This window comes from Thamnophis elegans, chromosome 16, assembly GCF_009769535.1.
Source record: "Thamnophis elegans isolate rThaEle1 chromosome 16, rThaEle1.pri, whole genome shotgun sequence".
Taxonomy (NCBI): Eukaryota; Metazoa; Chordata; class Lepidosauria; order Squamata; family Colubridae; genus Thamnophis; species Thamnophis elegans.
Genome location: NC_045556.1, coordinates 14,753,293 through 14,770,783, shown reverse-complemented (window position 1 = coordinate 14,770,783; position 17,491 = coordinate 14,753,293). Strand labels below are relative to the sequence as shown.

Here is a 17,491-nt window from a genome sequence, read left to right as displayed (position 1 = left end):
ATAGCAATTTTTTACAATCATTAACATACTTTTCATATCTAAATAAATTTTCATTCAACCTCCAGGACCTTCTTGCCTGGGCTACCCTTCCCAATTCCATCCAGACTGGATTATGGTCTGAAAGAACTCTCGCCATAATCTTTGTCTTCTTCACCCTACAAAGTAAATCATTTGTAATTAGTATAAAATCAATCCTTGAAAGAGATTGATGTCTATTGGAAAAAAAGGTAAAGTCATATTCTTCTGCATGCCTCTCGCGCCAAGCGTCTCGCAATTCAAAGTCGTCCAGCATGTCAAAAAAGGGTTTGGGTAACTTAGCTCGAAATTTGGTGTTCGGGCAAGCTGTCTTCTTATCTCTTTTGGTGTCGATCACGCCATTCCAGTCACCCATTAATATACAAGACTCAAAATCCCACTGTACTAATTTAGCATGGAGATTTCTATAAAATCCATCTTGTTGTTGATTAGGAGCATAAATTCCCAAAAGTAACGTCTTTTTCCCTTCTAAGATTAAATCTAATGCTATATATCTTCCAAAGGGATCTGCTTCAATTAGCTCAGCTTTAATGTCTTTTCTTAAATATACTACTATGCCATTTTTCTTTTCCATGGCTGAGGTCGCAAAATGTTGGCCCAGTTTGGGGTTAAACAAATATTTTTGATCGGTTGATTTGATATGAGTTTCTTGCAAGCAAATTATGTCATTCTTAAACTGTTTAAGATAATGAAATATTTTCTTTCTTTTCTGTGGAGAGTTCAGTCCGTTAACATTCCATGTCAAAATCTTAGTTGTCATTTTTGGTTGCCTGAAGCTTTTTTAGAGCCTCCCGCAAGGCCTGTCTCACCTTTGGTTTGGCTCCTCCCACAGCTTCTGAGCTTGTTGCAGTAGCACCTTGGTCAGTGGCCAATGATTGTTGAGATTGTTGCATAGTAGCTTGTTTATCCGTTTGTCTGGTGGTCTTACGGTTGGATCTTTTTTCCTTGACTCCTTGCCCTTCCGGAAGAGGGAGATGATACATTTTATCTAATGGTTGTGTGGTTTGCTGTTTATCTTGTTCGTCTCGTGGTTTTTCACCATATCCCGAAGGTTCAGGGTATCCCATCTTCAGAATCTTATGATAGAAATCACGAGCTTTCCATACAGAGCTGAGACGATATCTTTGTTTGTCCATTGTAACTATAATACCGAATGGGGCATCCCATCTGTACTGTATCTGACGCCTTCTGAGCTCTTCCACCAGAAAAGCATAATCTCTTCTGGCTCTTAGCATCTGAGGCGGTATTTCTTTCAAAACAATCAGGTCCTGTCCACCAATTTGAAGCTTAGTATTGTAGGACTCTTGTAGTATCATATTTCTAGATTCTCTTGTAACAAAGTATATTACCACGTCTCGGGGAAGTTGCCTTTGTTTTGCCGCCCATGAGTTAACACAAAAAATCCTGTCAATCTGCCAATCAGAATTGGATCCCGGTTTTCCCACCAGACGGTCAAAAGCTTCAGAAAACATTTGCTTTAGGTTCTCCTGCTTTTCTTCACGCAGCCCCCTCACTCTTAATGCAAGCTCCATCTGCTTATACTGTATCATAATAATTTGTTTTTCAGCATTATCAATTTTTTGTTCCACCACTTCAGTTTTGGATATCAGGTTAGTTTTAGCTTCATTGAGAGTTTCTAAATTATCTTCCATTCCAGAAATATATTCTGTTATCACATTTACAATTCCCATCATATTATCATTCATTTTAGTGACCCTGGTATCGAATTTGTCATATAGAACTTCCATCTCATTCCTTATTTCATCTTTGAAATCTTTAATCATTTCTAGATTCTGTTCTCTGAATTCTTTAAACATTTCTAAGTTCTGTTCTCTGGATTTTTTGAACATTTCCAGAAAAAATTCTTTTGTTAGTACATCTCCACTAGGGGGCATAGATGGTGGGGGCTGCAACTTTGTGCCAGGTATGGGAGATGTTTTCGGAGGTAATTTAACAGAGGTTGATTTGGATGCCATTATATTTTGGTTTTAATTATTTATTCTAAATTACTAATCCACTGTGCTATGTGGAGAAAAAGAAATTCCTCCCCCCCCCCTTTTTTTCCTTCTTTTTTTTTTTTTACAAGGGGTTTTACGGGGGATTTCAAAAGAGAAAGTCCGTTTGGAATGTTTGGAATGTCTCTGAATCAACAAAGAGTCTTGAAAGCTTTAAGGGAGTAGCTCTAATTAAATTATAAGAGATTATTTCTTTAATTCTGTAGCAGGAAGCCGGAGATAACAAATGCAGAAGCTGTAAACGCCATTTTGAAGACAATTAAACAAAAGAGGTTTTTATAACATTGAAGCTGGTATTTCAGATAGAGAAAGGTTTTAAAGTTCACAAGTTGGTCTTTGCTCGTATTGATTTTTAATAGTCTCTTTTCTAAAGATTGTCCTGAGGGGGAGGGGATCCTGTCTTGTGCTGTGGATAACAGCTGCGAAGTTCAGGTCGGAGTTGAATGACTCAGCTTTGGGTTGATCCTCCCCCTCCGTCCACAGCTCACAAAGAAACAAACTGTGAACTTCAAAGAAGATTCTTACCAGCTGAGATTCCTCACTGCTTTTTTCTTGTCTGAAAAAAGAGTTATCTTCTTGATATTGAGTAGATAACGGTCCTGAATTCTGGGGGCAGCTCTGTTAAGCTGCCGACCGGCGACAGGCCACTCCCCGGAAGTCAGGAACTGGCCTTCTAAAGAGCAGTCAGGGTTGTTCTCCTCTAGGACTGACCGGTTTGATCGCCTTGCAGTCTAAGGGACTCACAGGAGTCTTCTCCAGCACCATAGTTCAAAGGCCTCCATTCTTTAGCACTCAGCCTTTCTTATGGTCAACTTTCACAGCCATACATTGCAACTGGGAAAACCATAGTGTTGACTATACGCACTTCTGTTGGCTACTTGTATTCTAAAAAAATGTTTAGTTAAAATTCAATCTGGCTAACAATAGTCCAGAGAGTTTGTTTGTTTTTTTCTTTTTAATCGTGACTTTTCTGTTCATGAAGCTTTAAAGCAAACTCTCCCAATCTGCAGTAGAGAATTACTAGTAGTCTTTCTTAGTAGACTTGATCACTACAGGTGAGACATCTCTAGCCTCAGGGCTGCCAATCTGTTGCCTTGTGATGTGTCAAGATCAAAAATCTTACATCTAAATGTGGCTTGTTTGGAAACTCTCTCTCTCTCTCTCTCTCTCTCTCTCTCTCTCTCTCTCTCTCTGTGTGTGTGTGTGTAAGGAGGAGAAGAAGGATGTACAAACAGTGTCTCAAATGCCTCTTGAGAAATATCGGCTAATATTTAATTGGGTTCTAATCTGAAGCTTGCAATGTAGTCTCATATTTTAAGCAAACATGGTACTTGGGGAAAACATGCATGCAGTACAAATGCAAAGGTCTCCCAGGGGGGAAAAAGGAACTGTTAAAAAAATCCTTTGAAATAATGTATGAATTTCAAGCTAAGCTGATTTTCCAAGATCAGGCAGACATAGAGTATATTCTTGAAGGCCCACCAGCAGCCAGTGGAGTTGGCAGCAGATTTAGATAGTGAGGAGGTTGGGGAGGAACCTGGGCCAGTCCTGGAGTCTGGGGAGGGCTCTGATGAGGGCTCTGTGTCAGAGGCAGAGAGGGGGCCAGAGAGGTATGCCAGTTATCAGCTACCTTCAGAGTCAGGCATCAGTGAGGCAGACAAAGAGCTGGAGACTGTTCCCAGTGTGCACATGCACAAAGTTGCCAGACGAAGGGAACAGCTAAAGAGCAGGGGTCGACTTGGGAGTAAGGCCACAGGTGGATGATGAATGGCCCCTCCCAGAGGAAATAAAAGAGGAGTGAAAAGGGAGTGGAGTTTGCAGGAGAGTCTTAGTTTGCTTAATTGGTTCGTGACTCTCCAAGACTCCTTGCCAAGTTTTGCAGATATCGGCCTGGCAGCTCTCCAAGCCAGATAAGGTCTGTGATTGTAAATCCTCCCTTGAAAGATTTTGCTGCATGTGAATGAGCAGAATTCATAGTAAATTAATAAAAGTTTTTTTTGTTGTGACAAGGAGTTTGCTTCATGCTCTTGGGAAGCCTCGGTGAGGACAGATTACCTCTCAACGTTTTAGAATGATGGATAACCTGGTTGACGAAAATAAAGTCACAGTTTGTCTCTGCTGCCAAAAATTGTGTTAAGAAACCAATTCAATTCACAATAGTATTGGTGAATACCGTCCTATTTTCATTACCCTTTCAAAATGCACCAAAATGGCCTTATAATGGCATCAAGGCTATGAGCTAACCACATGTTGCACAGAGAGGCTGTTTGTTTCTCGTGAATTGCACCCTGAACACATGAAGGAGGTCTTCTCATCCAGCTCTGGAATCACACCTTTGCCGTTTGATCAATTGCTCGGCTTATCATCCATAGCAGCATTCCACCTGTTAGAAGTAGTGCCCCGGAGATCATTAATATGTGGTATAAGAACCGTGGGGCTGTGATTTTCTGCTGGCATACAGCAATGTCTCTTTTGTGGCTCATTTCCTTTTTCTTTAAAACAGCTGCTGGCATTTTTACCTTTGTCAACAGCAGCAGCAGCCTAGCCAACCAAAAAAAAAAAAAGAGGAAAATTTCAATCTGCGAGGTTCTTTCTCTTCGGAGACCTAAGCTTCCTTCTGGCTTGCATAGATTCCTGATTTTTCAACCTTCCCCATGTTGATGAGATACGATAGGAATGATATATGATGAGGTTTGTGTGCCATGGAATACTCTAAGGTTCCCAACAGCTAACAATAATAAAATCACGCCATAGTAATAAATTAAAATGCCCAAGGTAAAAGCAGCAGGGAGCAACAGTGAAAAAGCAAACACAAACACAGTTGGGGGATATCCTCTTAGCTTCCATTTCTTCTATGGAGCAGCTTTATGTTAGACAACTTCTGGAAGGCAACCACAGAAATGGGTAGTTTATCTTCCAGGGGGTTAGAATCAAACGGAGGAAAATATTGGATTTCTAGTGAAATTGTTGCACTTTTACACAGCTCCTCCTTAAAACAGGTACCATCCCAAACCCTGCAGAGGGAATAAATTAAATAAGATGCCGCCTGAGGCATTGTCTTCATATTTCAAAGATACGTTCTGAACGTCATGGGAAGGACCCACTTTTGAAGGAAAACAAAGCAATAATCATATGATTGAGAGTGGGTTTTTCTCAGTTTATATATTGCAGTTAAAGCTTTTCTGTTGGAAAACTCAACATTTCCTTTTCTTACTGAGTTTTCAGTTTTATTTGAAAGGGGTTTTTAAACTTCTATCTTTTCCCAGCCAGGACTCAGATGCTATCATTAGTTCTAAAGGTGCTTTTTCCAAAAGGCAACTGGACTTTCTTGTTTTGTTTTGTTTTTTTTAAAAAAAAACTTTCTCCAAGCAGCTTCTTCAGTTCTAATTGACTGCTGGGGAATCCATTCTCACCAATCATTCTCCAACAGTCAGTTAGAATGGAAGAAACTTCTTGGATGAGAAGTGAAGTGTTTTCAAAGGGGGAAAAAAAGCCAAGAAAATCCAGTTGTCTTTTGAAAAAAGCACCTTTGAGACAACCATGCCCTGGATGATTGATAACCTCCATAAACATCTCTATGGCTAAAGGATGTAGATGGCCTTCTCAGAATGGTAGCTTTGGAGGCTTGCTTGCTAAACAAGACAGTGGCAGGACTCACATTTAGCACCATGCTCGTTTGGTTTGTATACCAGTTGTAAACTAAGATTTATGGCTTAACTTGGCCACTGAGGCTTATTAGTGTAGTGTAGTGCAGTGCAGTGCAGTGCAGTGCAGTGCAGTGCAGTGCAGTATAGTATAGCATAGCCTTTATTGCCATTGTACATCATGTACACAACAAAATTATTCAGCAAACCATGGTTACACAACCTCTCATTTAATATGAAATAAACATGTGAGTATGTTAAGTGATAGAGCTGCACGGTGGCTTAATGGTAAAATGCTTGCCTCCCACTTGGAAGGTTGAGAGTTCAATCTTAGGCAATGGAAGATGCTTCTGTCCTAGGATGCAAAGAAAAAATATCTGCTGTGAACTCCGTGTAGGCATCAGGAAGGGCATCTGGCCATTAAATGCTCAGCTCCATCCAGTTGCCCCAACTCTACCACAAATTAAGGGATTACAGGGTCATAAAAAGGGAGTTGGTATGTTAAGGGGTCAGTCTAGTCTACACCCATTTTCTTCAATGAATCATTCCCTTGATTCGTTGAAAGAAACAAAAAATAGACTAGAGAGAATGATCAATCCTTACCTGTGCCTGAATGTTTACAAAATAGCATGGAGAAAGCACTACCCTTCCTATTTCCTACAAACTAGCCATGTCCCCAGAATCTTAAGGGAACAATGAAAAGTCATTTTATTTGAACGAGTTTTTTATGACAGTGCTTAGTCTAGATAGATGATGCTACTTTGGCTCTTTTAAGATGTAACTACCTTATTGAATGGATAATCCACCCGACATTGTGCTATAAATGCAATAAAGAGTCATCAGCATTTTCGCCAGGAAAGAAAACCCAGTTAGCCTCTCCTTCAGACAAATAGCAAATATCGATGTCCCAAGCTGGGATTTTTGTATATAATGGTGGCAGGGCTTGGAGGGGCTTTAAACGTTTGCCCCTGTTGTGATCTCGCTCAGTGTCTTTTTCAATTCTCCCATGAAGTGGGGAAGAAATCCTGCTCCTGGAACAAATGGCCTGGCTGACCTTGCTTGCATGGGGGAATATGTCAATATTCCTTTGTTAAATCTACTGGAACAAAGCTGTTGGCTTTTTGCTAGCTTGTCAGATTGACTTGGAAAATGCATTTAATCTCTCCGAGTTGCCCACATTTAGACAACAGGACTATAGGGGAAATGGAAACAGGAAAGATACATCAAGAATGACAACTCTCTTCCAGTCATCCTGCAACTGGAGTCTGCAGTTTTCAGATTTTGCAAAGTATTCCTCTATTCCTTTGAAGAGGGCAAGGCTTGTTTCTTTCGGAAGCATCCCTATATTTCTTGTCCTCTGGATGCCAGCTGAAATAAATAAAATCTAGAGGAAAGAAGTTTGCTTCCCTCCCCCCCTCCTCCCACCCCCCAGTCATGTGTCAGCTTTGACAACAGAATAATTGCCTTGGCAAAACCAGAGACCTAGAAGTGGAGCTGCTATCTAAATTATTGACACAATTACTTTACAATCCTGCTTAACCAACGTAGCAGGAGAGGAAACAGACGCAAAAGTCCAATTACATAAATACTAGGAAATAACAAATAATCATTACTGGGGGAAAAAATGGGAGCACCGTTGCATGAATTCTGGAACATTAGCCCTTGATTTCAACATTATGGAAAAACTGCCTCTCCATTCATTTTTGTGTGTGTATGTTTGTGTGTGTTTGGCTATTGGCTGTTCTATGTTGATGAAAAATTCAAGAAGGAACAAAATGCTGGTAAGATAGAGTGGCTAGGATTTTTTTTTCTTTTTCTTTCTTTCTTTTTTGGAAAAGGAAAATCATCAAGTCCAGGAGCAGCTGCACCTTCTTGGCAAATTAATAGTCAACTAAGGCCAGAGTATAAGAAAGTATCAAGCCAGTGCATGCTAAAATCCTTCTGCGGATCCATACATCTAAAGCAGTGGTGGGTTTCAAAAGTTTTTCGAACTTACTCTGTGGGTGTGGCCTCCTTTGTGGGAGTGGCTTGCTGGCCATGTGACCTGGTGGGAGTGGCTTGCCGGCCATGTGTTTTTTTCTCTCTCTCTCTCTCTCTCTCCTTCCTTTTGTCTCTCTGTCCCTTTTTCCTTTTTTTCTTTCATCTCTCTCACACTTTTTCTTTCTTTCTTTCTTTTTTTCTTTTATTTCTTTCTTTCTTCCTTTCTTTCTCTTTCTCTCTCTGTGTGAGTCTGTCTGTGTCTCTGTATGTGTGTGTGTGTCAGTGGTGGGTTTCAAAAAATTTTGGAACCTCTTCTGTAGGTGTGGCTTGCTTTCCGGGTCCACTAGTGGAACCTCTTCTAACTGGTTTGGTAGATTTGACGAACCGGTTCTACCGAACTGGTGCGAACTGGTAGGAACCCACCTCTGATCTAAAGGAAGCAAGAGGACAAAACCCAAAAGGAAAGATCAGTGCTAGGACTGAGAATCTCAGATTTAGTGAAGAGCTGCCATAAATTGATGCTGCCAAAAATACAGCTAGAAGAAAAGTCTTGATAGTGAATTATTTTCAGTAAAGTAGCCCTACCTATCCAGTTTGTCATAAGATTTCTTGGCAGTGAAAGCTTTAGGAGTTTCTTTGTCTGAAATGCTCCTTGAATGACAGTTGAGCTCTCCATGGTTTTGGTCCCTAGTGCGAACCTTCTAGTCCGTTTCCCTGGCTTAAGTCCTAATTTCTAACCAGTCACATAAAGATGCCCATGGCTTAGTATGACGGTGCCACAGACTTTCTTCTCATGTCTGTAAAGATGAAGGATACCACTATTTGTGTTGTTAGCCCCATATTTGCCTAGTAGCCACAGCGTTGTGGCCCACCAGCAGCCAGAGGAGCTGGCAGCAGATTCAGACAGTGAGGAGGTTGGGGAGGAACATGGGCCAGTCCTGGAGTCTGGTGAAGGCGCTGATGAGGGCTCTATGTCAGACAGAGAGGGGGGCCAGGGCCTTCTGACAGTTATCAGCTGCCTTTAGAGTCAGGCATCAGTAAGCCAGATGAACAGCTGGAGCCTGTTCCCAATACGCGCATGCGCAGAGTTGCCAAATGAAGGGAACAGCTAAAGAACAGGGGTCGACTTAGGAGTAAGGCCAGAGGTGGACGGTGAATGGCCCCTCCCAGAGGAAATAAAAGAGGAGCGAAAGGCGAATGGAGACAATTACTTCGCTTAATTGGTTCATGGCTCTCGAAGACTCCTTGCCAAGTTTTTGCTGGATGTGAATGAGCAGAATTCACAGTCAATTATTAAAAGGGCTTTTTGTCGGGACCAGGAGTTTGCTTCATGCTCTTGGGAAGCCTCAGTCAGAACACACAGTTCCATGGAGGGTTCAAGGAAAAGAAAAGCAGTTTCACTGTTTCTGAACCTTGGATAGAAGGAATCAATCAATCAAAATAGAGCTGGAAGGGACCTTGGATGTCTTCTAATCCAATCTCCTATAATATTTGAGGCAAGTGGCTGTTCAATCTTTTCTTAAAAACCTCCAGTGATGAATCACCCATGATTTCTTGTGGCAAGCTGTTCCGCTGGTTAATCGTCCTCACTGTTAGGAAGTTTCTCTTTAATTCCAGGTTGTTTCTCTCCTTGATTAGTTCCCATCCATTGCTTTTTGTTCTGCCTTCAGGTGCTTTGAAAAATAATTTGACCCCCTCATCTTTGTGGCAGTCCCTCAATACTGGTATGCTGCTATCATGTCACCCCTAGTCCTTCTTTTATCTAGACTAATCACATGCAATTTGATGAAGTCAAGCTATTTGCAGTCATGCCCTATCCCTTATATCAGTTTCCATTCTTCTCTTTTTACAACCCATAGTATATTTAACCCATACCTCAGAAACTTATTCAAGTCTCCGTGCTTCATATATTCAAAGACTAATCACATGCAGTTTGATGAAGTCAAGATATTTGCAGTCATGCCCTATCCCTCATATCAGTTTCCATTCTTCTCTTTTTACAACCCATAGTATATTTAACCCTTACCTCAGAAACTTATTCAAGTCTCCGTGCTTCATATATTCAAAGACCATGATGAGTGGATCTCCGTCACCACAGACACCATAGAATTTCACAATATGGTCATGCTGCAGGTTGGTGAGCAGCTCTGCCTCCCTCTGGAAGTCCTTTCGAGCAGCCAAAGTTGGGTCCTTGAGAGCCTAAAAAAAAAAGAAAAGAAACCAGAAGGATGGATGGATGGATGGACAGGCAAGATGGTGAAAGTCATGAAAAATAACTTGCTTACAACTTCTTCTCAACTTATTGTCTATAACTCTCCCCATATCATTTTAGACAGATTTTAAAAAGAATTAGAATTGGTTTATACAGTGTGCCAAATTAGATTAAAATGTGAGTTCTGAATATTGTTTAGAGTGAAAGCTAAGCAGGGCCAGCTCTATTTAGTACTTTTGAGGGAATAAGAATAGAATAGAATAGAGGAGAGGAGAAGAGAAGAGAAGAGGAGTTGGAAGGGACCTTGGAGGTCTTCTAGTCCAACCCCCTGCTTAGGCAGGAAACCCTACACCACTTCAGACAAATGGTGATCCAACATCTTCATAAAATCGTCCAGTGGTGGAGCATTCACAACTTCTGGAGGCACGTTGTTCCACTGATTAATTGTTCTCCTTAGTTCTAAGTTGCTTCTCTCCTTTATTAATTTCCATCCATTGCTTCTTGTCCAGTCTAAACCATCAGGAAATGCTAAGGACATAAGGTAAAGGTTTTTTTAACACCTCCACCCTCCAGATAATGGCAAACTACTTTGACATTGTTGCCAATAAATCTGCATGGATGTGTACATGAAGTTGCAAGTTGGTGAATTTGGAAAAGATTCTGTCCAATGAGTCAGTATATTATCAGAACCCAGCCAATGTCTTAGTATGTTATATGAAACAAATCATTGTGTACATTTTATTTGCTTGGAGATAAGAAGTTATGCAAAGACAAGAATGTTCCTTCCTATTCTATTTTGCTAACCATATCTTGGCTTATATGAAGTTAACCATTGTTCATGGAGCAAAAACAGATGAACACTTTGGGATATGGGAAGCTGAGATCAACTGCCAGATGCTTCCAAAAGACATTCAATGCTGTGTGGAAATATCTCATTTCATTTCATTTATTAAATTTCTATGCCGCCCAATCCCGGAGGACTCCTGGCGGCTTACAGAAATGAAAAAAAAATTAAAAAGAATTATTAAAAACAATTGGACACAACAAGGTTAAAAAGGGAACACAACAAACACCCAATCAGGAGGGGGCTGGACCTCAATCAAGGGGTCAACAGCCCCAAGCCTGCCGGAAAAGCCAGGTTTTAATGGCTTTGTGAAAGGCCATGAGAGTGGGTAGGGCCCGGATCTCAGGGGGCAGCTCATTCCACAATATCTAAGATTGAACTTGATGTCTTTTCCATTCCATTCAAGGTATGGGTTATGTCACTGTGCTATGCTTCTTCTCATAACTTAAAAAGAAATAAGCTGGCCACATTTGCATGAAAACTTTGTGCCTGACCACAATGTGATCCTGGCTGTCACAGGTGATTCCTTGGCTATGTTCTAGATTAGTTAGCTAAGGCAAAAGCAACAAAATACTTTCACATTATAAACCAAGCAACCCGATGTAGTGAATTATACATGATAAACGCTCATTGGATAAAGAATGCATGTGACTTTAATGTGTCACCAGAGCCTTCTCTGCTTTGTTCTAGACAAGTTGTCAAGGATAATGATTTCACATCCCAGGTTCTTTATTACTCAGAAGCATGTTGGGATGAATTAAAATAGACAGCTATTGGCTCAGCAGAGGGACCAATGACAGAATACCTTTGAGGAGTTCAATTAAGGAGTCCTAGAAAATTACATTTCCCAGAGATCCTGATCCCAAGATGAAATTGGGATATAAAATCAAGTTTCTCCTCTGCCAGTCCAGATAAGAGATCAAATCAGTGCGGAAAACTTGCTTAGGAAAATGAGAATTTCAGATACAGATTTCAGTAGTCTTTAGGTTGTTGTGAGCTTTTGTCTTTGGAAAATAATGTAACATGAATCCATCTTGCATTAAGCGTCATTCTGGAATACGCAGCCTCTAGGAGGCAAGTCACTTCCGTCCCCAACCTTAATCCTTTCCCCCGCAAAGAGTTTGCAATCGGGCTGCCAAAATTGCCTCATTTTGCTGCTTAAGCTGAGCAGCAAGGGAGAGACCAAAAAATGAGATGAAGCGTCACGTGCAACATGCATTAAGAAAGATGCAGTTTCTCCATCCCTGCCTTAAGCAAGGGAATGTTGCCTTGCCTTTTTAACAGGGTGCACGATTTCTTTGCACAGGGGACACACAGTTTCCATGACATTCATGGGATGCATGCACTGTGCCGAGGTGGCACAGTGATTAAATGCAGCACTGCAGGCTACTTCAGCTGACTGCAGTTCTGCAGTTCGGCTGTCCAAATCTCACCGGCTCAGGGTTGACTCAGCCTTCCATCCTTCCGAGGTGGGTAAAATGAGAACCCGGATTGTTGTTGGGGGCAATATGCTGACTCTGTAAACCGCTTAGAGAAGGCTGAAAGCCCTATGAAGCGGTATATAAGTCTAACTGATATTGCTATTGCTATTGCTATTATTCTCAGGCAATGTACTCAAGACATTGTGAAGGAACACAAGCATAACGTGATCAGAGAATGATCCAAAGGTGCTTTTTCAGGAGGCAACTGGACTTTCTTGTTTTTTTTCCCTTTGAAGGCATTTCACTTCTCATCCAAGAAGCTTCTTCAGCTCTGACTGGATGGTGGGGAATCGAATGATTTATATTCCTTGCAGATACCTGGTCATCTGCATCCTTTTAGCAGGTCGTTGACACACTTGGAAGTTTATCTGGGTCCTCAGAGTCACCTAAGTAGTCCTCCTAGTCCCCATAGTCTGCAATTTTTGAGACAACCATGACCAGGATGACTGAGAATCTCTAAAGACTATAAGGGAATGATGCTTTTCAATTGGATTGATTCTTGTATGTCTCAAGAGTGGGATCAGTTTTTTTCCCTTTTTTAAAAACAAAACACAATAATTTGGAGCAAGTATTAAGGAGAAAGTCTCTAAGATCCATCTTTGAGTCATCCTTTATGATATCTACTAGGAAATCTACTAGGGAAAATCAGTGGGATTTCTTTGGTTAGCTTTTTCACATTTATGGGATTGTTGGTGATTTATGAGCTTGGTTGCTTTATTGTGGATGCTTTATTGCCCAACTAGGTAACATCATCAGTGCACTGATGAAATACCTGCAAGAAAACCACCAAGCTGAGAGAGCACCAACCACCCCACAATTCCACCCTGAGCTACACATATTCTCTTCTGTTTTTCATATCTAGAGTAGAATCAGATTGCTAACGGCATCTATTAGATGATATATCTAATGAAATTAGTGCCTAAATGAAAGGTTGAGGAAAAAATGGGGAATTATGGGGTTAATGCATTACAGAAACATGAACAATGCCAGCAATTATGAATGAATTTATCTGGATACCAGCTCTCAACTCATCACACTTGAAATTTCTCTCAACTTTTTGTTTCTGTCTGTTTTTCAATTGAGTGTGTGTGTGTGTGTGTGTGTGTGTGTGTGTTTGTGTGTGTGTGTGTGTGTGAGAGAGAGAGAGAGAGAGACAGAGAGAGAGACAGAGACAGAGACAGAGAGAGAACTAAATAACCTCAAAGGTAATAGCTTCCACTTATTTCTAGCCCAGTAAGAATCCAAATCTTATGACCTTAAAGGCAAAGACTCCATATCTCATTATTATGGCTCTTCCGAACCAGTGCAGCCTTTTATTTTGAAGAAACTGATTTTGCTGCCTTTATTCTAAAGATGGATGTGCTCAAGGTAAAGGGTTTTTTTTCCCCCATATGGGTGGATGGGAATTATGGATACTTCTGGAAAAAAACTGCAGTCATAAAAGCAAGGCATTCACTCTTCATAATTTCCAAAGCCTTGTTTCCATCCTTTGTGCTTCATAATAATTTCCCGGGAGAATCAATCTCCCATTTGTATTGAAAGTGGCTTCTCAACCAAATTCTGGTTTGCTATGATTAGGTAATTTTGTCTAGTGCATGTATAGAATTGTTTCTGGGGCCGGTGTGCCTGAATTCTGTATATTTCCTCATGGGAGTTTTGAACTAAAGATGAAACAATTTGTTCTCGGAATTAGTTATGAATGCTAAAGTCAAAATTGAGACTCCAGACCTATTTTGTTATCCATAGGCAAGGCTTTTCAGATTTTATCACCCCTATCTGATAAACTGGGAGTACATAATTATATTTATTTAGCATTTTTATTCCCCATAGAATATGCATAACAGATGTCAGTCATTGAACCAGAGTTGAAGCTATTGAATATTAAATCAAAGGCATGTGGTTGTTGTTGTTTTATAGCAAATATCATCTGTACAGTTTAAGAGAGGATGAGGGGCAAGAAAAATTGTCCTTGATTTTCTGCGTTTCTATGTCTGGCATGCTCTTATTTAAATATGGAAAAATTCACTCGCATGAGTTTTCATCTGAAATTTCAAATGGGATGCCTCCAACTGACTCAAACCTTTTAAATCATCAATGTCATAGATTCAGGGAGCTTAAAAGAATACCTGTTCTCTCACAACTCTTCTGATAAACTAAAGGAATCCAACAGAGCTCAACACAAATTGGATACCTTCAGATTCCTGTGGCTTGGCTCACAGGCAGGCAATGAGAGGCATGTTTATACCAATGAATCTATGAGCTCCTTAAAAGCCACCTGCTAGGTTTCCATATCCCCTTTATTTTATTTAATTTTATTTAAAGACAATTTGAATGCAGCAAACAAAAGCACCAGGTACAAGTTTTGTGATTGGCAGGATTTACTTGAAAGATACAGAAGGACCCTGACAGACCTGAACATTGGGCGCTATCTAACAAAATGAAATTTAGTGGTGAAAAAAGTAAGGTTCTACATTTAGGCAAGAGAAACAAAACGCACAGTATGTGTGGTACCTTGCTCAATAGTAGTAACTGTGATCTTGGAGTCCTAGTGGACAACCATTTAAATATGAGCTAGTAGTGTGCAGCAGTTGCCAAAAAAAGCCAACACAGTTCTAGGCTGCATAAACAGAGGGATAGAATCAAGATCACATGAAGTGTTAATACCACTTTATAATGCCTTGGTAAGGCCACACTTAAAAAAAAATGGGGAAGAGTATCAACAAGAAGAATGTTAGAGATATGCAATATTGCAAGAATTCCTGCAGCCCTGGAATAAATTAGTAAGACCACACCTAGAATACTGCATTCAGTTTCGGTTCCCACAATGTAAAAAAAGATGTAGAGACTCTAGAAAGAGTGCAGAGAAGAGCAACAAAGAGGATTAGGGGACTGAAGGCTAAAACATATGAAGAACGGTTGCTGGAATTGGGTATGTCTAGTTTAATGAAAAGAAGGACTAGGGGAGACATGATAGCAGTGTTCTGATATCTCAGCTGTTGCTACAAAGAAGAGGCAGTCAAGCTATTCTCCAAAGCACCTGAGGGCAGGACAAAAAGAAATGGGTGGAAACAAATCAGGGAGAGAAGCAACTTAGAACTAAGGAGAAATTTCCTGACAGTTAGAACAATTAATCAGTGGAACAACTTGCCTCCAGAAGTTGTGGATGCTCCAACACTGGACGTTTTTAAGAAGATGTTGGACAACCATTTGTCTGAAGTGGTATAGGCAGTGGTCTAAGCAGTGGGTTGGACTCGAAGACCTCCAAGGCGCCTTCAAGCTCTGTTAGTCTATATTCTATATTCTACTCTGAGTCCCCCATTGGCCATCTGGTCAATGGACTGAAGATCACTGATTAATATCAATGTGTAAAATTACTGCTTAATGTCAATTTGCTCAGTAATAACAGAATAACAGAGTTGAAAAGAACCTTGGAGATCTTTTAGTCCAACTTCCTTCTCAGGCATGAAAACCTACACCATTTCAGACAAAACAGTTGTCCAATCTCTTCTTATAAATCTCCAATGATAGAGAACCCACAACTTCTCGAGGTAAGTCATTTCACTGATTAATTGTCCACACTGTTGGAAAATTTCTCCTTAGTTCTAGGTTGAGTCTCTCCTTGTTTAGTTTCCATAAATTGCTTCTTATTCTTCCTTCTAGTGCTTGGGAGAATAGGTTGACCCTCTCTTCTTTGTGGCAGCCCCTTCGATATTGGAACACTGCTAATAGCAATTGCCACTGTAGAGAGGCCTCTAGGATAAGGTGACCAGACGTCCCGGATTTGGCGGGACAGACCCGATTTTTCATCATTTTTCCCGCGTCCCGCCCGCTTCTCAAAAAGCCCCGCTTTATTTCGGCGCTCGCTGGCTCTCCCGCCCATCATCAGCTGCCGCTAGCTCGCTCATTCCTTTCCCCCATCTATTCTATTCTGCACTAAAAATCTAAGCCAGCCCAGCCTGCCGCTCACTGATTGGCCTGGACTCCAGCCAATCAGTGAGCTGGCTGGGATGGAAAACTTTAAGCACGCGGCATCCTAGCCAGCTCACTGATTGGCTGGAGTCCGCTTAAGCACGCCGCGCGAGTCTCCGTTTCATTTCGCCTTCGCTGTTTGCTGCTTCACTGGTGAGTAACCTGTGGGAATCGGGAGGCTTTGCCGCTTAGAGTGGGTGGCGGCAGCTTTTAGCAAGGGAAGGCCTTCCCTAGGGAGTCTGGATTTCCCCCACCCCACCCCGCCTCCTCCACTAGCCTTTGTCCCTCCACAGGGCGGCTGGGGGGAGGAGACGGCCCTCCTCTCCTTCTCCCCTTTTGCGGAGTTGGGCGGGCGGGCTGTCTCCTCCCCCCAGCCACCCTACAAAGGCTAGTGGAGGAGGCGAGGTGAGGTGGGGCGGGGGGGGGGAAGCCAGCCCACAGCAGCTACTGCCAGCCCGCAGCCTCCCTACCCTGAGAGAGAAACCTGGGAGAAGATGCGGGGGGGGAATTCGCATGGGGCAGGCTGCAAGAGGGAGGGAGGGAGTCTGGGGCAGGCGGATGGCAGTGGGATCACCGCCCTGGAGCCGCCAGAAGCCTTCCCCCCCTTTCCTTCCCTCGGCTGCGAAAAGGATGAGTGGGGGGCGGAGCTGTGGAGGGTCTGGACCGAGACGGGCCGCGCTGAGGTGGGGAGACAGATAAGGCAGAGCTCCGAGCTGGGAGACACCCACCCCCAGGCCGGGGGGGGCTGCAGGTGGGGGAAGGGCGGGGGGGTGGAGGAGCCACCGCAAGGGCACCGCATTTACCCCTGCACCGAGGCTGGAAACGGCAAAGGCAGCCAGGAAGGTCTGATCGGCCGAGACTATCACTCCGTGCTTCCTTCCCTAAAAATTTACATTTCTGTCAGAGGAAAGGTCACAGTGTTGTGTGGTAGGCGGAGCTCGGAGCACAACGGAGAGAAAATGAAAGCGGGCGACAGTACTGGCTCCCGCGAAGCGGAGCCTTTAGGGATTTAGGGAAGGGAGCCAGCCGTGGAAGGGAAGGGAGTGTGCGGGGCCGTGTGTGTGTGTGCACGCACGCAGGCAAGCCGCCGGGGAATTGCATCTGCCTTTGCCAAGGGAATATGTTGCTGCTGCGGTGGTTGCTGGCCTCCCGTTGCCAAACGGCACCTGGAAGCCATGAGCGGTGGACGCAGCCCTTGGCGGCTTCTAGCAGGGAACCGTAGCGAGCATCTCCCCCTTCGGCTGCAGCTTCCATTCCTCTCTCCACCCGCCGATGCTGTGGCTGCTTTTCGCTTCTCTGCCTCTTCCTGG

General features: G+C 42.4%; 1 protein-coding gene across 1 annotated transcript in view; it reads right to left on the bottom strand.

The window, feature by feature from the left end:
• NTRK3 (neurotrophic receptor tyrosine kinase 3) overlaps positions 1 to 17,491 on the bottom strand; it is a 477,242-nt gene that overhangs the window by 70,355 nt on the left and 389,396 nt on the right. Inside the window, exon 14 of the mRNA XM_032233717.1 lies at positions 9,702 to 9,874. Within this exon, the coding sequence (XP_032089608.1) occupies positions 9,702 to 9,874 (173 nt within the window). The remainder of the gene's footprint in view (positions 1 to 9,701; positions 9,875 to 17,491) is intronic.